Source organism: Aquila chrysaetos, chromosome 3 (genome assembly GCF_900496995.4).
Source record: "Aquila chrysaetos chrysaetos chromosome 3, bAquChr1.4, whole genome shotgun sequence".
In the NCBI taxonomy this organism is placed as follows: Eukaryota; Metazoa; Chordata; class Aves; order Accipitriformes; family Accipitridae; genus Aquila; species Aquila chrysaetos.
The window spans coordinates 30,601,886-30,628,513 of NC_044006.1; the positions used below are offsets into that span (position 1 = coordinate 30,601,886).

Here is a 26,628-nt window from a genome sequence, read left to right on the forward strand (position 1 = left end):
TGAAATGCACCTCCTGCTGAGCAGATACCACATTTGCAATGTCTATTTTACGAACTAGCTGACATAAGCTCCCACTGAGGTCAACATCAGTGTGAGCAGAATTGGTCCTGATAGCGACTGATTGACAAGTTTGTACAAGGTATCTTACATGCAGTTTAACGGTCAGGATTCTCAATTCAATTGAATGTTAAAAATTACCAAATCTGTTTATCCTTGTGTGCTATGTAACAACAGTTGAGCCAGTGGCACTAAAGAGGATATCTGATGGGACACTCACCTCTCTGACAAGAATCTGGAATTTAAGGGCAAATTAGGCTGATGGACACTATTCATTTTAGTCTTTTTAGTTTTCTCCAGTGATTAGAGAAGAATAGGCTTTTCTAGAGGACACTGCAGGAATTTGACTTGAGGTGCTCTGAACTGCCTGCTTAAACAGCCTTAATTCTGGGGGAAGTCAGCAAATGTGCTGGTGGTGACAAGAAAGTGCAAACTGTTATCAGTGCAGCTTTTAACCACTTGGCATTCAGTTTGCAAGGCCTCCTGGATAATATAATTAACAAGAAACTGGAAGACAGAGCACTCTTCCCAAGTCTGCGCAATGATTGCTTTTCTTTTTTATGGCTGCCTTCCTCTGCCCTTCTCTGCTGCTGAAGGCATGATGTGTTTTTTATTTTAAAAGCACACAACTTCCAAACTGTATAAGTTAAGATACCATACCATTTATATTGGTTTAGGTTAAATAGCTGGAAGATGTCTTGCTGCATATTGCTGTAGCACCTCATCTTGTATCTGTAGACTACTAGATTTTACACTCGGAAATTTGCAATTGTGTGTGAAAGGTCCAAAATTTGGCTCTTAATCTCTGTTAGATATAGGGATAAATGTTAGATATGTCTTCTTCATAAGAGACTCATGTGGGCAATATTAAAAAATCTCTGCTCCTGGTATTTTTCCCTATATAATCACAAATGTAGATTTATGCATCCCTCAACCTAGAGTAAAAAAGAGTGATATATTTGTGCAGTCCAGGATATAAATCATCATTCCAAAAGGTGTCCATCTAAATTACCTTATTCTGTATGGTAGGAAAGTTGATAGCTTAAAGGACTCTTCAGCAATGTTTTTTGAGCCCATTAGCTTTCAGAAAACCTCCATGATTTTAATTTGTCCAAAATATGTATCAGCAAGATAGAAAGGCAAATGCACAAGACTGGCAGTTGCTTGCTATGATCTAATGCTGTGCTGCTCTGTAGACCACTGTGATTAAATATTGTGTTAATAAATGAGGTATTTCTTTTAAGCATGATTAATAGATTGTAATAATTCATTAGGGACTCTGTTAGGGTAGGAAATGAATGAACTGAATGCTGGCATCACACAGCATTTATAATATGCCCTATAGTAGCTCATGATAAAACAAACACTAGGGAATAGCTTTCCGGACTTGCTGGTAAGGATAACGGCCCTGCAGAGCAGTGCTTGCCCCCTTTAGCCTCCCTCCCATCAAAGGAGGGAGTTCAGTGACTTTTTAAATGTGCAAAGAAAAGGGGGATCAGGGTGTTTAACATATGCTAATAACTTGTTCCGTTGAGAACCCAGGACTTTGAGCGCTATGTCTCTGTGTAACAGGATTTGCTTCTGGCAAGGAATATCACCCTGCTCCCCACGGGATCCTTGTCACATCAGCTGCACTAACATGTTCTTAAACACCGGAAAACTACAAGGAGTGTCTCCTGGTGACTACCCCAGAGCTGCGAAGAGGGCTGGGGAAAAGCACTGTAGCTTCTGGGGGGGGGATTTTGTTTATTTTGCCTGCTGACGTTGGCATGTTTCATATCTGGCTTCCCAGTTCTCTAGCAGTGTGAGGTAGAGTTCTTGTCTGTGTATTGGCCATTTCATCAAATGTACCTTAATGGCACAAAAAGTACACGATGGAAAGACCTTTCTTAGGATAGGTCTCCACAGCTTTTATTTTAAAAATGACAAAGCAAAGCTAAGCTTACAAATCCTTGAATTGATGGGAAACCTGGTTTATTTTTTCCTTTATTTTATTTACCCTTCTACTTTCAGTTGTACTTCTTTTCTCTGTAAGGAAGGTTCATCCCCAGTGAACATACTTAGGTGTAAGAACTAGGACAGCTTCAGATTCTGCGTTGTTGACCCTCAGGGACCTGAAACCCTGAGGAAGACCTTGAATCCATGATATCCTTATTTTCACATAGCAGTTACTATTTGAAAGAATGAAAACACAAATTAGTTATTAAGCTAAATCTTCTTTTGTTGTGAATTAGAACTTGCAATGTCAAGCTATTCCTTTTCACTTACGTTATAAGTGCACTCTGATTTATTGCCATAAAGAACATTTTAAAACTTCAGAAAGATTAATCTTTACCAATTACATTTGTATTTCTCCTAGGTTTGGAGTGGAATTAAAGTACTAAGCACATTTTTCTCTTTTCTACCTTTACAGAAATGTGATGAACTTTGGGAAGACTTCCACCAAAAACTGGTGGATGGGTCGTTGTTGACTTTGGATACATATCTAGGACAATTTCCTGATATCAAAGTACAGTAATGATTTCCTGTAAAGGACAATTTGTAAAATCACTGTTGAGTCATAAACTAAATAGAAAATGACATTACAAGAAAAACGAAAAAAAGGGGGGGAGGTGGAAGTCATTCTCTTCTGCAATGTAAAAGATGTTGTTCTGTAACTAAAGCCCTGACATTAGGCTGCACTGATTTTCCAAGTGAACAAAAATATTTTTCATGCAGTAGTACTTGGAAGTAAATTAGCCTTTGTAGATAGAAATTCTGTTTTTTCCTGCTCCTATTTATTTGGTATGAGGTAATTCTCACTGACTTCAACAGGGACACATTAAGCTCTTCAGCTGTTAAAATGCCAGACAAATTACAACATGAAAAGCAGGGCTTTTGTTATTGGCCAGATGTACCTGTGGGTATCTAAAAACCTTTCTCTTAAATAAGCCATGGTTCCTGTCTTTTAATTAGTTATAAAAAGATTTTGTAATGCACATCAGGAGAAACTGTTATGCAGATTCTAGCCTCTCCCAGATGCCTGTCCAGTGTACAGTCCAGGGAGATGGTTGCTAAATGAAATGTGTGGAGTTAAAGAATTATTACAGGCGAGAGGTAGATACTTTTATATTTGAATGTGACTGTATGGACATAGCTGGAAATTCTGTGTAATGGTTTATAATTGAGTAGGTATGACGCAGTCATCCCCTTTGTCATTTACATCAGGGACTAAAGCAAAAATAATTAAAAAATCCCAACGTTACTGACATTCAGTCTCAAACTTGCTTGTAAAACAAACTGCATTTATGCCCTTTCAGCATGTGGAATTTACATATAATATATAGTTTTGTAAAGTCAGTATATATCAAAAGACTTTTGTTTAGTTTTTAAAGAATTATAGCAGGTAAATTAGAATTCCTCTTGTATGTTGAACTCCAGTTATCTTAGATATGTGTCAGAGCAACTATACTCAGAAGTATATTTTAAGCATTTTTCCAACTCTAGAAAAAAATTATGTTATTTATTAAATTTGCATACTATATATATGGGATGAAGATGGTGTTACCATGACTTTAACAGGTCCGCTTATTCTAGAGAATGAGACACGTCTTGCATAACATTGATAACTCCCTTCTAAGGTCTATAAGCCCTACACTCACAAAAAAACCCTTCCAAACCATCTGTAAATGGATTCCTTATTTAAAATAAGGTGAATAGTTTATCTCTCTTACCATGTCCATGTTTTTGCATGATATAGTAATTCAGATATGAACAGCAGATAAGGGTGAATAAAAATATGTCAAAAACTTACATGACAACATAGGCAAAATAGCTTTTAAAAAAGTGCTATTTGTGCTGACTTTCATTTCTACCCCTGTACAGACTCGCATTGCAAAACGAAGCCGAAAGCTAGTGGACTACGACAGTGCAAGGCATCATCTAGAAGCCCTGCAGAGCTCAAAAAGAAAAGATGAAGGCAGAATTACCAAGGTAGCGCAATTGGAAGGATGCTGGCAGAAGACTTAGGGAGCTCGGGTGGCATTTGTTTCTGTGCAGAGGCAGAGCACAAAGTTTCTCTTCTTTTTCCTCTCTCAGAAATGGAAATAATGATATCCTTAAGCGTAAATGTGTATAGAGTATTTTGGTGCACGTGGAGGGCATACTCAGCCTCTTTCAGGAATGAGTCCCGTTTGAGCCCTAACTTTCTCACTTGATGAACTGAGGGGACAGCAAGTCCTGTGTTGGCCTGCATGGTGTGGGACTGAGTCACATCCTTCGTTAATAAAAATTGTAAAAGACCCACAAAAAAATGCACAAAACCAATTTTGGCAGGTTTTGCTGTGTTGTAGTGGTTGCAGAAGTCACGCTGTTTCATTTTGGTTTAGGCAGAAGAAGAATTTCAAAAAGCCCAGAAAGTGTTTGAAGAGTTTAACACTGATTTACAAGAAGAGTTGCCATCTCTGTGGTCACGGTAAGGCTGGGCAGATATCATCTGGAAGGCCTAAAGGGGGAGTAAGGACAGAGAACGAGGGGACTTTAATGAGCTGTTAGAAAATGGTTTGGTGGCTCCTTGAAGGTCCCATCCATTACCTGTTTGAAATAATAAAAGGGAAAATGCCTGCAAATGATACAAAATTATACTTAGTATAAGTGTATTTATGCTTATTTCTTTCAGTGTATCTTGGCACTGAAGATTCATTATCATACCTTCATTGTGAGGTTCAAAAAGGTCTCCATTTTATGGGTAATGAACTGTGTCAGAGCATGGAATAGCAGATCATGACTATGACCCACTGCTTCCATAACCTTTTTCAGACACCATGGTGGTGGATACCTGATCCTTTCAAGAAAAAAAAAGCCACTTGTTAATAAAAAGGATCAAATGTTTTCTACTGTCAAAAGTAACTGTACAGAGCAGCCACATGCTTTTCCAGATTTGCAATGGGTCTACTTGTAGGACTTTTTTCTGTAAAAGGTAATGAAACAAAGAACCTTACAAATGTATAACGATTTTATGGCAATTGTTATTTCCAAGTTCCTATAAGGTACTACCGAAGCAGTAGAAGAAGGGAAAAACAACATTATAACTACATCAGAATACACATTTCATAGTTTTGCACCGACTATATCTGCAATGTAAAAGCATTTGATGGCATTCATTTGAGATGTTTAATCATCAATTGTGTTTATACAGAGATGCAGACAAAATGAATGGGAGAACAAAAGCAGTAGAAAAATAAGCATCTTATTAGTATGCTATGTTATTTAACAAATGACAGTCTGGAGTGAATCACTGAAGTATCCTTTGTCTTCTCTGCCTTCTAAATTAATTCCTGTTAAATTTCAGATCAATAGAGGGTTTTCCTGCTGCGTTTCTGCCTGTTTCAGTTAAAAAGCTTCTTAGTACTTCAAGATGTTTATTTTATGGGTTTACTAAAAGTAAAACTGCACATGAATGATTTAGAGTAAGAGCCCTTTTATTTCAATATGTGTGTTGCCCGCTAACTAGTCTCAGGGAAAGGTAGAATTTAATTTGAGCAATAGGCATAATTTAGAAAACAATTGCTTTCAGGGTCCTTTTTTTTAGTTATTACAGTTCTTCAGGAAGAAAATAATCCATTGAGTTGACATTTTACAGGCTTATTCTTATGCCAAAGATGATTTTTGTTAAAGGTTTGGAGAAATTACACATGAAAGTTTTAAATAGGAATAGAATAATTCAAAACCTAAGAAAACACCTTCTACTTTTGAAGTGTACAAGAGGTATGTAATCACTCACCCCAAGCAGGCAGATTTTTGACTGCATGTGCAAAAATATCTAGTCTATAATAGAAATTATTTTCTTTTACATACATATGCATGTATTTCAGGGCTGATTTCTTTAAGGAGGGCTGAGCATGAGACAGCCACCCTGAGGCCATACTGAGCTGTATACCTTAAAGCTGCCTCCAGATGCACCTGCATCACCTAGGTGCTGCGATAGCATCTCGGGCGCAGGCTTTCGCAGTGCCAGAGTGGTACTTCTTTCAGTCAACAGTTGCCTGCTGTCCAGTGGGAGACGGGGTGCCCAGAGCACCTCGCCTTCTGTGTGCTTGTGCTGCATTCGTGCCAATCCTTTTCCAGTCTTCCTCTTCTCTAAAACAAGCTGAAGCCCTCAGCTGTGGAGTAGTCTCAACTTGGTTCACTCTGTGCAGCGTGAAATATGATGGTTCTTAACACAAACAGAAATAATCATGAACGAACTAGTCTGAAATTTTGACATTTGATCCAATTATTTGCTCTGCTGAGAATAATAGTCAAGAATGTTGCTTGTAGTCTGGAAAAAAAAGAATTAATTTGCCTTTGTGGCCCTCCCACCCCTATCTTTTATTCTCTTTTTCCTTTCTTTGTGCCATCCTCTGTAGACGAGTTGGCTTCTATGTGAACACCTTCAAAAATGTATCCAGCCTCGAAGCCAAGTTTCACAAGGAAATAGCTTTAGTGAGTAAAAATGAATATCTCATGTATAATGGATTATGTGATATGCATAACAACAAGCAAATGTCTTGTAATGCAGCAGTAAAAATCTAGCAGAGGCACACATGGGAATTTGCCCTAGATCCAGATTTGTAGTATAACCTTTGTATTTGTTTCTACTTGCCATTTTTGTACTCTCCTTAAGGAAAGGGCAGCCTGTACAGTTTTGGATTACAGTGTGTTATTAGTTGTAGCACTAAATTCACTTTCTATTTTGATAACTTCTCTATTCTTTTTAGCATACTGTTACCTTCAGTATTTTTTCTGTGTCCAATTGCTAAGCATCTCACTGCTTTAATCAGTGCAAGAAAAACGTGTCAAGCATTCTCTTCAAGACTGCTATATACATTGTCAGCAATGCAACGTTATATCTCTCACTTAGGCATATCAAGCAGTTTCAGTGAGGTTCTTTCCAATATACCTTGCTAAGTTGTAGTGTATTATCTATACTAACCTACTAATAGGAAACAAAATTGTTTGGAAAACTCACTTGACTGAAGTCCCACATAAATTGGGATTAGGTTTTTGAGGGGAAAACATGAATCTTCTCGGCTACCCATGTTGCTTTAAACTTTAGGCAACCTCCTTCATCAGAGGTCAGGCAGCAGTCAGTCACACTTAGAAAATTGTTCTCTGAAAACCAGCTTATGTTTTTGAAGCACTGCTGTTATCTTTGATTCCATGGATTTTGATAGGTTTCCACTGAGGCTTTTGATATATGTGGCACTGAGTATTTTTGGAAGGATCTATATGTCATTTTAAAGTTATCAGATTATATATTATCAGGTTATCAGTTATCAGACCAGATTTATCACCTGTGTTTTTAGTCATGACTATACTGCTTCATATAAACTCAGACAAGTGTTTTGTTTTCTCAGCTATGTCACAAACTGTATGAAGTGATGACGAAGCTTGGAGATCAGCATGCAGACAAGGCCTTCACCATTCAAGGGGCACCAAGGTGAATTTACTGGTTTTTTTAATGAATTGCACTGCAGCAGGCTTTGTGGGTTTCAGCATATGTAGTAATCACCTACACCATGTGTAGCGATTGCTGCACAACACGGTTGCTGGGTCTGTTTGTTCAGGATGGTAGATGAAGGTACCTTGGATGAAGTTCTTCTCAACATGAGTAAAGGTGCAAAACTTCCTTCATCACCCACCTATTTTTCCTTTCAAATAAAGAATAAAGGCCAAATTCTCAGCTGTTGCAATTTAGTCTAGTTCATTGTAGACTGTTACACCAATTTGCACCCGCTAAGTATATAGCTCATTTATTCTTAGATGCTTAGTTTACAGCAATGTTGCTAACTCTCAATTTATTTTAAAGCCTTGAAATATTTAGCTGTGTTTTTAGCTCCTAAAAGTATATGATAGGTAAGAATCCCAACCTTTGTAAGTCAGCTTTTATCTCTTCTGCTTGTGGGGAAAAGTAAAAAATGTGATCTGAGAGCGCATCATAAAAGCTGAAAAGCTGAAGTAAAAAGAATGTAACGAAATACCATATTTTTAATGACTTTCAAGAGAAATCTTGTCTTAAAATAAAAACAAAAGCAAAAAAAAGGTTAAAGTCAGATGGTGCTTTCCTAAGGTTGGTGGATGCCAGTGCACTATTTCTGATTTTTTGCTTGCAACAAATGTAGCCTTTCTGCTATAATTTGATCTCTTGGTACTGTAATAGTGATAGGCAGAAGAGGTTGAAATTATAAAACAGTGAGACTTATAAAAATACAATGACATTTAGAGTGAATACATAAATCCTGAATTTCCAGCCAATCCTAGCTCATCAGAAGCAATCAGAACAATGTTATAGCTACTGCTATTTTGCCCTCAAGCTGGGCTCAGATTAGCAACAATTAAGACTGACGAAGCAACATAACATCTGCCTCAAACTTATGACTGATATTTCTACATTTGTTTTGATCTCACTTTGGAAGAACAAAGAACGAAATACTGAACCTTCTGACCTAATGCAAAATTCAGAACTACTTAATTAAGAACACGTCCAAAATTTTTGTTTTGGATCAGTTCAGTGTTAATCCATGCTCATATATACTTACGCACTGCCTCCCAAGTTGTTAGCTTATGCATCACCACTTCCAGCCCCTTTAGGATGGACTCATGAGCTGGACTCTGTTTCCACAAAGGATTTGTAAAATACTTTTATGGGATCAAAAATAATGTAGGGTTGGAAAACTTCAAGCAGGTTTTTTTGCAATAAACAGGTATTTTGTCTACCTGTGTCTCCTAGACCATGTCAAGCATGCACATGCTCATTCCCACTGAATTACTTGTTCCATCAATGAGAGAAAGAAATAATAGTTATTGCTGCAAATGAGTAGACATAGGTTAATGCAGTGTGATCTTCTTAACTTATTTTAAAAAAGCTTTTTAAAAATACATTGTTTTTTTAGTTAACATGTTACTCTCTTTTGCTGTAGTGTTCACAGAGCTTTGTGTGAAAATCTGGATAGATTTTGACTTCCATTATTAGTTCTGATGCTCTAAAAGACTACTCAGGAGTGGGTCTTTGTAAGATAAAACAGCTTTCCTTTTTAGATGCATGAGAAGTAGACACTAGACATGTACAGTATCTAACCTTTCCTTTAAAGAACTGTGTACAGAGAAACATCTGAAAAACTTGTATGCTGCTGAATACTCTATCCTGAAGGCAAATATTGTACCTGGGAAAGAAATTTCTTAATAACTGCTTATTTTTTCTTTTTTAATATTTCCACAGAAAGAGGTGGTGAGTGTGAGCTAAGTCTGTCCTTTCCAAAGAACAAATTTTTCTTGTGTTAGCATTAGGAACATGTTTATGGTGTGGTCTCTTCAATCAGGTAGCGCTTCTGTTCTTCCTGAAGATGTGTAGGAGTCGCTCTGCTCTTACCGAGTACTGTGATTGTCAAGTGCTGTAGTTTATAGCCTCCCCAAGCTGTAAGCTTTCAGCATTTCTAGGTAGCTGAATATGTCTCAGTGTTTGCACCAGGTCCTTTCATGGGAAGGGCACATCCTTTCTCAGGACTTCATCAGATCTTTTCTTAGTATCAGCAGAGCTCTGCTGAAGTCACTTGACTACTGCTTGTTTATAGTTGTGATGAGTTGTCCCTCTAAATAGTGATATCTTTATAATAATCTTGGTTGTGTTTTATTTTATTGAAACCTTTCTGAAATTGCCGAGCTTTTAAAATTATTTGCATTATTCATTGTTATGCCTTCCCCTGAGTTTTTTATCATTAGAGCCTTTTATTCTGAGAACTGTGTGAAATGAAGACAATAATTCCATCTCATGTTTTGTGATAGTTACAAACTTATATGCGAAACATTATTTCAAATACAGAATCTTAAAAAATGCAGGTACTCTGTTTCCCTCAAGTTATAATGCTCAGGTAAACAGATGTTCCAAAAATTCAAGATAACTGAAAATTAAAACTTCCTTTGACACTGTAGATCGCTCAATTTTAACTGAATTTAATTGCGGTTTTAGTTTTAGTCATTATATAATGGCTCAGTTAATCTCCAGTATGTACTGCCTTTTGTGGTCACTGGCATTACATCAGGGATGCAGTTTAACTATTGCATCAAATTGTCAAGGTAGTAAGTCAGCATGATATGTATGTCCTCACCATTGCTTTGCTTTTGTCTAGTGATTCAGGTCCACTACGCATTGTAAAAACACCGTCACCACCAGAGGAGGTCTCTCCCTTGCCTAGCCCTACTGCTAGTCCCAATCATATGCTGGCACCAGCATCTCCGGCACCAGCCCGACCTAAGTCACCCACACAGGTAAGTGGAACCCTAGCAGGAGAAACTGGCCTGTTGTGCAGTAAAAGACAGTAGAGATGATGTTTTTTTCATCTAGGCTGTGACTGAGAAGTGACAGGGGGGCCACTGGCCCTGTTGCATTCTGTTCTGTTCGTTGGTTGTTCATCCCTGTGTCACAAGCGTGGGTGGAAAGTGGTTTTTACATAAGGGAGAATGAAGAGAATTTAAGGTGCCTGGTGAACTGGGGGGACTTGTGGTGATGAAGCAAAAAACTTCTTAAAAAGTTGCATAGCCTCTAAGGACCTGTATCGCAGCAGCAATAGTTTGCAAAACCTATTTCTAAAACCTCCTTGTGAATTTCAGTACATTATATATTTCTGCTCTTCATTCATCTTCAAATTTATGCTTACCCTAGAAAAAAATTAGCCAATGACTATCACTGGTCTGGCCAACCTCTAAGACACTAAATAATAGAGCTAGGTTAAATACTGCTGTGATAATTACTGATTATTAATTAAAGGCTTATTGGTTATTATTAACACTGGATTGAGAAGTTTGACACTGTTGGAGTCACTGCAATAATTTCTATTCTCACCAGTATTGGTGAAATAAGAATCAGTTTCATGCATCAGTTTCATCTGTAGCAAAAGAGTTGTATGTGATACTTCATGAACATATCAAAGACTTGTGTTGACATTACTGATGTTTTCAGAATTGGGATAGCTTCTGTGCTGATTGCTATTTCTATGGTGTGAGCACATCAGAAGAAATCTAGTTTTGCATTTATTTACATGTGAACACAGTTGTTTTCTCTGGTCTCCTAAACTGTGACACCTCACTACCTGAATATTCATCTGGTAGGACTCAGTTTAGTCTTACTGGTGCCAATGGTATTATGTCACTATACCACCTGAGGATTTTTTGTAGAATTTTTTTTTTCTTGGTATTTTGACAGATTATAAAATTATCCAGTAGTTTTGGTATTATTCCAAGCAATTAGTTTATCATAGTTATGTGAATCTCTGGAAAGCAGGGGGAATTAGTAACCTAAGCACCTTTGAGGTGCTGTGGTTCCAGAGATGACATGATCGTAGCATTAAGCAGGCTTTAAAGGTAGCAACAGGTAGGCAGGGACAAAATCCCAAAGCTAAACAGGAATGAACTTAAGAAGCCAAAAAGCTGCAGAGGCCTGGTTCTGTGCAGTATCGCCCTTCCAACTATGGGCTGCATAGGAAGTGTCTTGCACTGTGTGCCTGTCACAGCAGAAGAAAATCAGCCAAGAAATGCTTTTGTATGAAATCTTAAACTTTGAGTTGGAATGAGTGTGAAACATAGAGTTGTTTTGCTTTTCCCACAATGTTTATTTCAAGGCATTTGGTGGTGAACAACCAAACAGTTCCTTTCAACCCATGGCTTATTCCCACATTTAAGGTGAAGCAGCAGAGATAAAAACCCAACACAAATTGTTTAGGCCTAGCTTGAAGCTCTTTTCTTTTATCCCTGAACTAATCTGTGACATTTTTGCTGTCTGCCTAGCTGAGGAAAGGTCCGCCAGTCCCACCGCTGCCTAAGCTCACACCCACGAAGGAGTTGCAACAGGAGAATATCATTAACTTCTTTGATGACAACTTTGTCCCAGAAATCAATGTGACAACCCCATCACAGGTAAGCTTCAGAGGATGGTGTATGGGTCCAACCTTGCAATCACCCTAAGTTCTCCAAGATAGTGGCCTTGGGGCTGATCTCCGTGGGGAGGGAGGAGGAGGGTGCAGGTAGAAGGCAGAGGCACAATTACCATTTTATGTTATCTTGAAAGGTTCACACATACGGTATTTCATCTTTGAATAGGCCATACATAATCACTCAAAAGGGCTAATATTGCTAAGATACTGAAAAAAATGAGAGATATCCTGAGACACCTGACTAAAAATACTGCGAAGCAGCCATATTTGAGATTTAACTGCATCCAGATTGCATTACAAGCTCAGTGTTCATCTAAGATGCTTTTTTCCTAATCCTAAGCATCTCAAGTGGCACTTTACAGTGATCCTTCATTATTTCTGTTTCTTCTATCAAAATCATAAAAAGTATTCCTTTTTACTTTTGAGTGATTTAGAAAAAAGTGGATCTTGGGTGTTTTAATCAACATTTTGCAGGTATAAAAGGCTGCTCCAACTAGATTATTCATTCACTTGGTTTTGACTCATATAAACATTACTTACAAAGCAGAGAACTGGTCAAAATTACTTTTATCTCATTATTAGGAAATTGTGAAATTTTAAAATATTGCATATAACAAACAGAAAAGCCAGAGTTGTGTAAAATAAGTCTGTATAATTTGTATTCAGTTAATCAGCTCTTCTGCAGTTATGGTAACTGCTGGTTGTTCAATAATGGACCCTTTCTGTTATCGTAATTACAACTCTGAAATGTGAGCCTGTGTGTGATAGACTGGGGAGAAATATGCAGATCTGAAGCTTATGCAGAATGTTTACAAATTTTTGTTTTCATGTGAATTATTGTTTTTGTACTAATTCATATGACAACACAGGAGGGTGTAGGCACAGCAATGAAAAACAAAATTGTTGTAGAGAATTTGAACATGTGATGTTTTGTTTTCTTGTGGAGGAGAGAAAAAGGCATTGCTGTCCACAGGGATCTATTTGGAAGAGAAAAGAGTTATTTATAGTTAAGTCCCCATGCAATTAAAGAATTCATGGTAGCTCCCAGTATGCAGCCACTGCTGGGCCCTCCTGCTGAAGGGAGCTTGCAAGTACCCTGACTTCATGGGAGTTATCACTCTGGCAGCATGAGCCTTGACATCAGTGGTAAGAGTTGGTGTAACGTGTGCTAGATGTGGCCCCCTGCTTTAAATGCTGTATCCACCTAATCTTCACCTGTCAGGCCAGCCAGGGAAGCAGAAATGGAACTGATTTGCTTTTCTATTAAGAGCTGACACTAGAATGGGGCTTTAAATGAGTGTAAGTCACATTTTCAGAATCTTTCTACAGGAGATTGGTATAAAAATGGAATGGCATAATGAAGGTGGGGTATGCTCCTGAGAACTGAAATCTTTCCCTCTTCTCTCAAGGAAAAATTGATCTCCCTTCAGTGAGTGATTTATGTCCCTCCCTCCTCCACAATCAGGGACCTGGGAATGCCCTAAGCTATTCCCTGGCCACATTCTCATGAATCATCTGTACTTCTCCCTCCACAAAACCCACCCCCAACACTAAAGCATCCTTACTGTATCTGAGATCTCTGAGTATGTACAGGCATACCCAAATAGTGTGATGTATAGGCTTTATATCCTTCTGTAAGAGAACCAGTTATTGAAAATATATTGCATGAAATGCACCAGAAACGTGGACTTATTCCTCTTGGTGCTTATGGCATCTCCTGTACTCCCAGAGCCTTTGTTGGGCACTATGGAGGAAGCTATAGAGGCTGCAGAGCCATCTAATGGTGCAGGACTTCCCAAAGGACCACTGCTGGTGTCCCTGGCACTGTGCTCACTCAGAGGCACAAAACCAACAGGCTGATGAATAGAGCTTTGCTGCTTTACACCCACATTTCAGAGAGTATTACTGACAGGCCAAACACTTTTCTCTTCTGGAACACAAATAGCCTGTAATTGCTGTTGTTCATCTTTCTTTACCAAGCAGTACTAATGCATTCAGTGTTGTGCAAGATGATGAAAGACAGTTCTGCTTGATGCTGTTGAATATTTTGGCCCTGATTCAACAAAGCAGCTCATACTTCTGGTTTATTCATTGTCAAGAATGGATTTAATTACTGCTAAGTAAAAGAAAGAAGTAAGAAGATGTGATATTCAGGTGACCAGATGAAAGGATCGTTTAGAAATGAGTGTTCCTTGCTTTATTTCTTGTTTTCTTCACATCACATTGCTCCCTAGTGTCCAGTTACTAGCTTGGACATTGTAGGCCTTTATAGTATGACCCCTCCAGTTACTTAAGGTGTCTCAGTGTGTCTGACAGCTCTGAAGCGAACAACCCATATCTGCTACAGCTATTTTAAGGCTTGTACAGACTGTGTGCAGAGAGGGGGTGGCAGTTCTGGTGGTCCTTGCAGGTTTCTTGTGCCTTCTCCATTCCCTTTTGCATACATGGCCTCTGAGAGGTACAGCCTTGCCTCTGCCACAGCCACCTCTTTCAAATGTGGCATTTATTCATGCTTCGTCATGCTATTGGGAATTAACACAGGATGATTGGCAGGCCTTCCTGTCACAGTTTTGTCCCTTATCAAGGGATTTCCTGAGGTTCCTGTTTCTCCTAAATCTCCATCTAACGTGTTATCTCAGTTATTCTATATGTTTATTTGGGCCTTTGTTCTTAAAGTTACAACAAGTGTTCTCTTCCTTTTGATCTGAAGGTAACAGGTAATGGTAATTTTTTAAGTCAGTGATCAGTACCCTGGCACTACAGATACCTTAGCTGTCATCACACCTGGCCTAAGTGAGACTCCTATTCATTTGATTCAGTTCTTATTTATAACAACTTCATTCTCCAACCTCACTGAAAGATAATTAACTTTTCCTTCTCCATCCATTTCTGATTATGTGCTAGCTAGTGCTGTGTTGTTTCATCAAGCTGTATGACCATATGAGTACTAGTGCCTCAAGGGCATATGTGATGAAATCTAAATACATCGGATGAAAGGCATGACAGAATGAATGTAATGCTGGTCACTGGTGGGAAGAGCTGTTTTGGTTTTGACTTTTTAAAGTGTGAGACCATAACACTGGCTTTAGTGTGTCAGACCAGTTATCTGTCATCACCAGTGGCCAAAAGCATAGGCCAAGGGAAGAATATAAAACAAGGCAAGCAAAGCTGGTAATCCTTACACCCCCTTTTCCTATGTCTCCTAGCCTCCAGCCATTTGCAGCTTGGGGGCTTCTTCAACATGATTTCTACCTATTTAGTAATCCTCAACAGACTACTTTGCCACAAATTTGTTCAGTCTTTCAGCACATATAAATATTTCGCATTCATTCTACCCGATGGCAAGGAGGTCCCCAGCTGAACTCTGCCACACGGAGCACCACCACCTTTTTTCTTTATTCCACATCTGCCCCTATCAACTTTGCTGGCACATGCCTTCCTGCTTTGGAGGAGTCATGGAGCAGCAAGACCCCTGTGCCTCTCAGGCTAGTGTAGACCCCGCTCACATCACCCCTAGCACTCCTCTTCTAGGCTGAAGAGTTCCAGGTCACTCTGTCATTCCTAGCATGGGAGCTGAGGAGCTAATTTGACCACATTTTCAGATGACAGAGAGAGCTCAGATGTCCTGTGGCATATGGAAGCCATTAATTACCAACATCTGTTTACCAATAGTAACACTAATTTGGAAAGTTTACACTCTTAAATGTTTTAATAATAGAAAGGCTTTGTTTGTTTCTTTTACTATCATCATCATCATCGTTATTATTACCTCCTAGTTTTGCTGTTTTTACGACTGCCCTGTTGTTGTGGACGTCCCCTGGTGTACACTTTGGTCACAGTCAGGGACAGGACATTGGGCTATGTGGTTACCATTCTTACATAAGATTATATGTGAATGTATGTGTACAAATAATTTCCCATGGTACCGTTTCCAATCTGAACACTTTCCAAAATAGCATTCTAATGAATACTTTACATATTATGTACATCAAAAGGCAAGCTTCTCTCACTATTTAATAAACACTGAACAGCTAGCAGTAGGCAGTACTAGCCTTGTTACCAAAACCAAGATGCTTGCCTAGAATGTTTATCATTAGTGATAATTAAATCTGAGCTAAGTTTCACACTAATTAAAATTTTATGTTGAAGCATGCTAATTATTTGTTCATGTTACTTTACAGTGGAAAAGACCTGTAGCCCATTGAACCAATATATATATTTATACTGACCTCAGAGGCCTTGGCTAATTCATTAATTGCAAGCAAAAAAAGGCTCTACCATGTAATCCAGTTTTGTAAGAGCAGATCAGTGTAGCAAGATTTAGTTAGTGTTATGTAAGATGTTTCCTAAAGTTTAGACCTAAGGGCAGCATTAAATGTAAATTGGTATTCATGTTCAGAATTGAAATTTAATTCAAATGCATTTATGTCCTTCTGTATTGGCTTTTTACTAGTGTTTGTGTTTGGGGAGAGATTCACTTATTAGAATGTATGGACATTGGGTGCCATTTATGTAGTTTTTAATTTTGGTGTCTGTCTCAAAGCACTTTAAAAGGGCCTTCACAGTCAAATGTTGAACACTCGGCACTTTTTCAAAAGGGCTGTGATTTGTTTAGCCTGAAAAGGCAGAGCTGCACTACAGAGAAAACACAGGCATCATAAGAGTGAAGCTCATAAAATTAAAATTAAAATTAAAAGTTACACTAAGGCTCAGGAAAGTCTTCAGAGCTTCCTCCCCTCCTGGCTTGCACCACAGCTAGAAAGTCTGTGATACATTTTTTTTTTTCTTGGGCCTCTTAATATTTTGCTGCCCCGGGCAGCTTTTGAAAGATGAGTTTTTCAAGAGTTATGTTTCTCTTCTAACAGAATGAAGTTCCTGAAGCTAAGAAAGAGGAATCTTTGCTAGATTTGGACTTCGACCCTTTCAAGCCAGAAGTTGTATCAACAGGAGTTACTCATTCACCCATGTCTCAGGTATCTCTTTGCCTTGAGGTAGGCAAAGCATATGAACGCAACATGCTGTGTTTTGTAGCAAAGATTTGCCTCCTACTAATGAGCAGTGTATCTGCAGTGTCTGAAAAACTTGATCTTACTGAGCAGCTCTAGTCAGCCATCTATCTTTCCCCTTAAGTAACCCTGTACTTGATGATGTACTGGAAGTAGAGGAAATTGTCAGGTGGTAAAATGAGATGTCTGCCAGTGAGAATGGTTGCTGGTACCTTGGCCTTGACTTTGGCATGCCATTACTTTCCATCTTTAGAATAACTCTTAGTGTCAACATTATAATTCTCCAGCGCCTGTTTTTTTGACAATTTTTCTGACCTGGCTTTGACTCTTCATGTCTGGAAAGATGCCTCAGGGGACCTAGGTCTCGTGGAGTCAGCATGTGATTGCTTTGCTGTGATGGAGTTTCTGTACCAAGCAGTGGATATGATCTGAGTGGTTTTGCTTTTGCAAATCTATTTTAGACCTAACCTCAAGGAAAATGAGAGGATGGAATAGGATGTTTCCTTGCGGGATGTTGTGTTAAAGAAATTCTACATTCTATGGTAGTATTTGCTATGGTAGTTTCTTGCAGCAATATGAAAAAAAGAAGAAAAGTAAAAGAAAAAAAAAAGGCTGATATATCAAATTGCTGATTTTCATTGACTTACTCTAGGAGACCCGCTATTTTAAGATCCAGAACTTGCCCTCACTACCCGTAGCGCTGATAGTACAGTAGGGAAGTTCTCCTGGCCAGCAGAGCTGTAGCTCTGTGTTGTACACAAAGAAGGAAACAATATTAACACACTGTTAGCAAAACCTATTATCCCTGTGGCTATCACTAACCTGGCTTGTACTGTGAGACATGAGAGGACTAATCAGCTGTTCAGGAATGCAGCTCTGGGAAAGGAGTGAGAAGACAAAGAAGTTTTAAGGCTGAGATAGTCCTGGTTCTCTGCTGATCTCTTCCTCCGTTAATTTCTTATTTGGTGTGCAGTCCTAGTTATATAATGAGATCTGTAGTGATTTCTGATGCGTTACGCACTGTCAGAAAAACAGTGTATTGTCAGCATTCGGAATGTTAGCTGAAATTTTTCATTGTGGTTTGCTAGGAGAATTGTTTAATTATAGCAGAGGCTTTGTGCATCTTGTTATTTTTCTTGCTCCCTCTGAACAGGGAAGAGGAAGGGGAAGGCGAAGGGGAAAGAAATTCCTTGGCATTCAGCAGTGATGGAAAATTCTAGCTGTGACATTCCTAAGTCTACCCTTTCAGCTTGTCTTGTAATAACGCTGATTAGAGCAGTGGGATCATTTAACTTTTGTGACAGAGCACATTTGTCCTGACATCATATTGTACAGATTGTAGAAGAGTTTATTAGTTTAGTGAAAAAGAGTTGGTTTAGATTCAACAGTATCATAAAATACAGAATAGAATTCCACGTAGAAAAGTACATTGTAAGTTCTCATCTAGGTGCGTAGGAAGCATTCATTGAGCACCTTCAGTCTCTCCTCTCCTTTCACTTTTCCTCCCAACATATGTATATGAGAAAGGATGGTCCACATTCACAAGAGCGTGGATGAGTCAGACCACAGTGTTTTTAGAAGAAGGGAAGACAGTCCTGCAGTCTGGGTCTCGGTCTCACTGTATGTGGCAGGGCCATTGCTGTGGCAGCATAGACAGAATGAAACCTGTGGTTGCAGTCTTTGGAGAGCCCTGTGCTACCTTTCAGGGAGATTAAGATGAGGGCCTTAAGTGGTATTTCTATATGTGTATAGTTTTTGCCTCAGTCATGGATATTTTCCCCTCAGCAAACTGCTGAAGTAGTGACGTGAAGATAGGAGTAGTCATCTGTGCCATGATGCCTCAGGAGATGTGGCGTGACTTCCTTATTGATCATTTAATTAATTACCTCCCTCCACTGCTCTGCCAGGGTGATCAGACCACAGTAAGTGAGCCCCGGTCTACCCTTCCTCACTTGCTTTTTTGTTTCTATGGCTGCTTCAGAAGTGACCTTTCTAAATATGCCTGGCCCCCGCCTCCTTTTGCTAGCTGTGGTCTGTCTCACCTTTCCCTCAGTTTGTTCCTTCCCCCTCATGCTCAAAGTCTCACGAGCAATGAAGGGAAAACAAAAAAATGAAAAATGAGCAATCTTTCTTTCCATGGAATTCAGTAGGACATCTAGCGTAGATACCAGTTAGCACTGTAAGAACAGACCTATCATTTTTTCCTTAAAGCTTGGATGTTCAGCTAATAACATTACAGCAGAGTAAACAGGTGCACTTGTGAATTACGTCCACAGAAGCAGCATGTACCTGGACTTAAACCAAATTAAACTGACTGAAGAATGGCTGTTGATGTTGATTTGCTGTAAATCTGAGTAGTGAGTTATTACTGTGTCTTTTGTTTGTCAAAGCAGAGGTTGCTCAGAGAGCCATTCTGTCCTTATAAAATAAGAAGCAGGCAGGAAAAGAAGCTAAATGCAGCAATCCTTTCTCTCAGGCAAATGTTAGATGTCACATTTAACATTTGCAAATATTTCAGGAACAGTTTTACATTTTACTTTATGAACATCTTTAGGTTTTGTTTTTCATGGACTTTAACCTAGGTGTGAATATAGTAGGTATGTTTTGAAGCATCTCAGACAGCTTTTGGGACCAACCAGCAGAGTTCCTTCTCGTGTGGTAGTCATGAAGTCTGCTGCTTTTCTTTCATCTGTCCATTCAGCTATTCTGCTAAAAGTTCATTAACATTTATCACTTAACAGACTGGACAAGAAAATGAAAACAACTTTCTTGTTTTCTTTCCCCAAAAGCATGCCGTTTTCCTTTCTGGTGTCAGAGAGTTATGAGAAAACCCTCTTGTTCTCAGTGGATAGCTCAATCATTTTTTAATAGGCTAAAAAACCTGACCTATGTAAGCTTTTTAAGGCTTACACCTTGCAGACACTCCTGTACCTGTTGAAAGTCGCCAGTTCAGAATCTGGCTGTTACTCAAGCACGTAGCAGTGTGAGTTTGCTGGAAAGCAGCAACTACTTTGAAGTGGGAAATGCCACAATCCATTGCATACTGCCCATCCTATTTAACCAAAAAGCGTATTATGCAGATATGTACCCACCCACACACACATGCACTAATAAATAAAATATATATGTATTATAAATATGCATATAAATAAGTTTTCTCTTGTTAGTTAATGCACACAGTTATGTAGCATGTTGAACATACAGTATATGAACAGTATTTTTCTAAGAGCCTCTTCTTTCCGCTCCTTTTTTCAGACATTGCCATGGGATCTATGGACGGTAAGCCTGACATTTATCATTGTGAATTGGGATGTTTCTGTGGTTCTGATTTTGTAACACCATAAACTCAGATTTACAGTGCTTTTACCAAAAGCCAAGATAAAGAATTTACAGACCGTGACAAACGCTTTCAAGTATATGAAGCCACTGGGGATCTTTTGAAACCACCACCAACAAAAAATAATCTCTATCGCTTGGCCTACAAAACCTAAATGATGACAGAAATCTAGGCTAATAAGATTCACAAACATTATAGCTAAGTGTGTGTTGCTTTTATTCTCATGCCTGCCTGAATTACAGCTGTAAGAGGGTAGAATGGATGCTAGTCACCTGTTTTAATTATCTGAAAGTGTAGTTCCTCAGGACTTTAACCCAATGGACAACCATTTTCTCAAAATTAAGGAGTGAAGAGAGAATTTAACTTGTCTTTGTGGACATACAGTGAGCTGGAGTTATTCACAAAAGAAGCTGCTACTTTAGGAAACTGCATGAAAACTTTCTTCTTCATCCTGGTGCCAAATCAAATACAATGATCTGCAGGAAGAAAATAACTCATTTTTGTGAGCTTTCTTTTGACTTTATGTCATGGAGATAGCTGAGCTGACGTGACGTTGAGCCTGGTATGCTCAATTTTGACCTTTTGCAGCTTCAGCCAGCACAGAAATCTGTGGATGCTTCTCGTGCATTCAGATTGGCAGCACTGTTTTGTCAACACATGGCATATGTGATGTATATTAAAGGCTCATCTCTTTCTATTGGGAAAGGTTAAAAAAGCCTGAAAAAACAGTCATGTATGTAGGCTAGCCAAAATTTCAAGGCTGCCAATATCTAGACCATCTAAAATAACCCAGAAATGTTTTGAATTTATTGCTCTAGATAGCTTTATCAATGTCTTCCTTTTGCACAGTTTTATTTGTAGCTTGTTAATATTATATATGTTCTGTATTATAATTATTTTCATCTTTGCTGTAGTTTAAAAAAAAAATAAAGTAGTGAGCTTCACAGCTAAATGTTTGAAGTTAGGGATATTCAACCTTTTACTGAGTTTCTCTTAATAAATTGAGCGCAGAGTAGTTGTTGGTCTTCCTTGCAGCATTTGTATCTGTTCAAAGCAGCATAGACAGCAGGCTTTGTGACTTGATACCTTACTCTGTGTGGATGTAAATGCCTCTGCATGGCAGAGGGTGATGGAGAATCGGAGCTGCACGCTCAGGGCCCTCTGCACTGCCTGAGTGATGCAGTGATGCCTTAGGGCAAATACAAGTAAGCCCCACTGCCACTTGTGCTCTTTCTTACCTTGGTCACCATCTCCCAGAGCAACTCCTCTTTTCAACTGAGATGTAATAAGGTTCCTGCAATAAAAATGTCAGTGGCTCACAGAGGAAAGCAAAGTGTGATAAATATTCAATGTACATGTAGAACTTCTTTTATAATGTAATGCAGAGGCTGGAAGCGTGGCTTAAATTCAGGGGCCTGGGATTAGTCTTCTTGTGGAGCGGCAGGAGAGGACCGGCCGTTCCTTCCCCACACCAGTTTGGTAACTGCTGCTGGTTAAAGTACTGCTAATTAACAAAATGCTGCTGTAACAAAGTACATCATGTTATTCTTTTCTGTATTTTATATGTTTGATTTTCTTCTATACAGACAAGCAGCGAATTGGTGCAGCCGGTAAGCAAACCTCCCCCCAAAATCACAACCACTCTAGAGAAATGCTTTAATCAGTGTGGTGTAATATGTAGTTTTCTGGTTTTGTCTATCAGTGCTGCTCTTTTACATTGCAATCTATTGCCTCCAAATGTTGCAAACCACATAGCTTTTCCTTAAACAGCTTAATTTAGTCACTTTCATTCTTTAAATTAAAATTGCTCTAGTAAAATATAAATTTTGTGTTTTGTCATCAAGTCCTCCTTTATCTTTTTCATCTTGTGTTTTTTCTTTGCTTTTCTGTCTGCTTAAAGCCTGATTCTTCAAAAAGTCTTTCCCTGTGTAACCTGGTCATGGAGGAAACCCCAAACAGTGGGTCATCAGAAGATACTAACAGATCTCAAACTGATCTAGGTTCACTCAACTGGGGCCTAGATGTTAGCACACCCAGTGTCAGCCAGGAAATTGCTGCAGGTGGTTCTTTGCTTTTCCCTGTGGCAGAGCAAACCTCAAGCGAATCCATGGGTACTCTGCCTGCTAGTGTTTGGCCTGCTGTAGGTGAGCAGGAGGATGCTGCACCAGGGTCAGCTTCTGTAAACGAAAACCAGAGGACTTCACTGGAGGACCAGTTGGATGCCAAAAATGTCCCATGGGAAGATGTGGTGACAAATCAGCCTTTAGAGAACAGAACCAGTTTTGAGACGCCCATCCTGGGAACTGATAGCTTGTTGGATGAACCCCTCCCATGTGATGTGCAAAAGGCAGAGGAAGAGCGGGAGGAAGACGAGTGGGCAGGTGTCAAGCCAAGTGAAAAGGTAGAGACCAGAGCTGTTAACTACAAGGAGGTAGAAGGTACAGAGGAACTGGAAGAGCAAGGTTGTGAAACCAAAGGAAACAGTGAGGCAGAACTTCATAAGGGTATAGCAAAATCAGATCTTCAAATTTTAGTCAGCACAGAGGTCGAAAATTTACATGAGTTGGAAGATAATGATGGGGATATTGGGAGAGCTAGTGGTGCTAACGTAGAAAACCCTAGGGAAGAAGAATTCAAATGGGTCAATGTCACTGAGGAGACAGATGGAGAAATACCGTTGTTGACCACAGGGCTGGAAGGTGGGGACAAAATAGTAGTGGACAACTGTAAAACTATAGAAAGCACTGGCGCTGAACCTGAGAGAGTCTTTGGTATCTGGGATCAGGACCATGAAAGGACATTTGAGGATGGCTTAGACCAAACTGACAGTGGTACTGGAGAGAGTACATCCATGGAGTGTATAAACATGACAGCCCATGTTGACCTAGAGGTAACTGACCACACAGAAAAGGATCCTACAGATACTGGAAATGTTCTGTGTGATGCTGAATTATTCAGTGCAGAAGAGTCTGGTAAAGGAACTGAAGACAATAGCATCAGTCTCCTCCCAAATGGTAGTGCTGCTGCTGAAGGTCAAGCTGCTGCTGAAAAAGAGTGGGCATTGCTGCCTGAGACAGCTGATGCTGCTAGCACAAGCTGTGGTAGTCCTTGCCTAGATAATGCAGAAGACCAAGTGACAGGTAGGGCAGCAGCAGCAGTCGCTGAAGAGCATCCTAGTAGCAGTGGTGTTCCTGAAGCCTTGGAAACAGACCCCTGGCTGGCAAACTGGGATCCAACAGTTACTAATGATTCCTGGGGTTTTTCTAATCTGTCAGATGGCCAAGCCAATGGACTGGATAATTGGCCCTTTTTCCCCAAGCAGCAAGACTCAGAGGAAGGTAACATGGAAAATGTTTGGTTAGGCATTAGTGATAAATGGTCTACACAAGACCTAGGAGGGACTGATAACAGCTGGGGAGAAGTAGGTGCGAGCACAAGCAATAAAAGTCAGGAGGCACCAGTAAAACAAGGCTTGCCTGGGGAGCAGGCAGGCATTAGCAATCCTGGACCGAGCAAGGACATAGCTAGACCCTTGGCTCTGTTTCAAATGGGAAATTCCAGAAATGCTAGCACCGAGAGTTCAACTAGTCCTAAAGACAATGAGACCAACAACTCAGATTTATCTGAAGATGAAATTGCTAACCGGAGATATGGATTGTTGTACCAGGAAATTGAGGCTGATAAAGAAGAGGTACCTACCCCAGTGTGTAGCCTAGTCTAGACAAAGAGTTCCTTAGGCCATGCATAACCTTGTCGTTTAAAAACAATCCATTTGTGTGTTTCCCACTGCCTCTCCTAAGCCCGTGCTATTCTTTTTTTGAAAAATTGCCATGCAACTGTTCATAGTGTGGTGCCCTTCAGCCGTGTAATGAAGCAGGCTGACAAAAATGCGTTTCAAAACAGTGAATGAAGCTTTGAACTGTGAAGGCACGTTGTGTCTCGCAGGTTTTGTGTTTTATATGTATAACTTTAAATGCACCTAGTCTTTTTTTTTATTATTATTATTTTATAAAAATACTTCAGTTACTCTGCTTTTTGGTTTTGTTGTTTTCTATAAGCCTGTGTCACCTGTTATCAAATAGCACTGTTGTCAAATTTCTTGCTGCCTTACCCTTCTTTTTTTTTTTTCTTATTTTTTAATGTCTGGCCTACATTTTTATTTTGCAAATAAAAATGTTTTGACCCGTGTTCTGATTTAGTGAACAGATGATAATTTGTTCTGATCTTCACTTCTACTTAGGCATCCAGCACAGCATTTAATGGATTTGCACAGGTAAGAAATAAACATGTTTTGAGATTTTTTTTTTTTTTTCTGTGCTGTTAGGAAAGGATTAGGACTGGCTGTACAATTTCAGGAAATCTGTTCTACAGATGAGCTGCACAACAATCATACTGACTCAAATCCAAACCTTGTCTGTTCTCAGAAATTATTCCTGGATGTTACTATAATGATGCTAATAGTCTTGGTACTCTTGGCCTGACTGAATTTAATAGTGAAAATCCGACTACCTTAGTGGAATTGATTTTTTCCTCCTAAAAGGACTAGTTTAGCTTTGTTATTGTGCTCTTTTGTGGATTTTTCTCACAATCCCAAAATCCTGTAAAGCATGGTTTCCTGTTTCACATACTTTCAGTGACTGTGTGTGTGTATATATAAAATGAGTTTAATTTGTTTCTGCATCTCTATTTTCATTTAAGATATATTTTAATCTGAAAGTTAAACCAAAATTATTTGTTTGCTGCTGTGCTGATGGTGAGACTCTGTGTCAGGCATCGCAGAGATACAGTGCATGAAGATACCACGTTTATGCTTTCAAATTCCAGGGCTGTGCCAAGATCCCAGATTTCAGGTGGATAACCTGGGGCCTTATTAATTTCCAGCATCCTTTTAGAGACTGCCTCATCCACAGCACACCCTGTACACCATTTTTTAAAAGCACCCAAAAAGGCTGAGCTTATACAAGGATGGAAATGAGTCTTCAATGCTTAACCATTCTGCTCCAGGATGTTTAAGTTAGTAAAGGATCAAGAAGGAAGGGGCAAACCATAAGGCTACCACCTCTAATAGTTAAGGCAAAATGTTTGCCCTGAGGAAATCAAATGATGATGCCCCCACTGCAGTAGGAAAAGGATTTGGCCCATCAGTATTTTGCAAATTAATTGGTTCTGAATGAGTAAGACGTTGGAAAACATCTCCGTTTTTGTACCTTCTTAATGCAGGTAAAATTTTGTATCCGTAATTACTACAGTTACTACTCAAATAAAAGCCCAGAATCAAAAGGATGTGAAAGTAGCTTAGAGCTAGTGTGCTCCCCAGGCACAGGCACGTGTAGTCTGCAAAAAAGATTCTGAGTTTCACAACTTAGAAGTGCATTGTGCCTGAAACAAAGTCCTTGCAATTCGCATGTATTTAATGAAGGGTTTTTCACTGCCTTTAATAACATTGCACGGTTTAGAAGCGTAGAATATATAATTGAAAAGGGAATGTCTTTAATATTAATAGTGCTTAACTAATAATTGTTATTAATATCAATTTAGATTATCTATTTGTCATCTTATTCTATGTGAATTTACTTATGACTTTACCTGAATAAACCATTTAAAAAATCAGGTCTTTGATAGACACCTGCAAACATCCCATCTCAAATATTTTTGCATCATTGTTTTTCATTTCTATACCTAGGATACCTCTGCATTTACAGTGCAATCAAATGAGAATGTGACAGAGCCTTTGGTGAGTGGCTTTTGCTTGCTTTTTAAATGCCTTGTAAAAAATGGCACCCTTTTTCCTTTATGCAAAAATATTTTCTCCTTTTTTGTATTTTCCATCCTCTAAATCACAAAACATTAACCTGGAGGAGTTGGTGGGTGATATCATTGTAGTTGTATCTTTACTCACTGAAACAGTCCTTCACAAGGATAGCACAGAGAAAGAGAAGAAAACCAGGATATTCTAAGATATGTTTACTTTTCAAAGGTATAGTCAAACAGTTTGTTCATTTTTTGCATTTAAGAAATGACAAGAATGAGTACTGTGGTCCAGTGTACAGCAAGCAGGTGATAGTACATAATGTCTCCAATATTGCTGTAGTTTTATCCACTCTCCACATATTAATAGTAGGCCCAGTCTACTTCTGTGGAGTGGAGAATCTTTTTGGAAGTGATCATACTTGGGCAGTTTCTTAGTTTCTCTTACAGTCTTTGGTTAGCCTGGAGTAAGGATGTGGAACAGCAGCATTGCTGGGTGAGTGCTATAGCTACTTAATAGCAGCAGAGTGATGCT

General features: G+C 39.1%; 1 protein-coding gene across 14 annotated transcripts in view; it reads left to right on the forward strand.

The window, feature by feature from the left end:
* Positions 1–26,628, forward strand: part of AMPH (amphiphysin) — a 105,033-nt gene that overhangs the window by 58,824 nt on the left and 19,581 nt on the right. For 5 of the 14 annotated variants that reach the window (XM_030009355.1, XM_030009350.1, XM_030009356.1 and 2 more), the window contains exons 5-18: positions 2,471–2,566; positions 3,922–4,029; positions 4,425–4,510; positions 6,444–6,519; positions 7,434–7,516; positions 9,296–9,304; positions 10,203–10,341; positions 11,857–11,985; positions 16,868–16,975; positions 20,264–20,287; positions 21,932–21,955; positions 22,246–24,036; positions 24,586–24,618; positions 26,029–26,079. In XM_030009355.1, coding sequence (XP_029865215.1) covers positions 2,471–2,566; positions 3,922–4,029; positions 4,425–4,510; positions 6,444–6,519; positions 7,434–7,516; positions 9,296–9,304; positions 10,203–10,341; positions 11,857–11,985; positions 16,868–16,975; positions 20,264–20,287; positions 21,932–21,955; positions 22,246–24,036; positions 24,586–24,618; positions 26,029–26,079 — 2,757 coding nt within the window. The remainder of the gene's footprint in view (positions 1–2,470; positions 2,567–3,921; positions 4,030–4,424; positions 4,511–6,443; positions 6,520–7,433; positions 7,517–9,295; positions 9,305–10,202; positions 10,342–11,856; positions 11,986–16,867; positions 16,976–20,263; positions 20,288–21,931; positions 21,956–22,245; positions 24,037–24,585; positions 24,619–26,028; positions 26,080–26,628) is intronic. The other 9 variants (XM_030009357.1, XM_030009358.1, XM_030009359.1 and 6 more) reach the window with 4 other exon arrangements.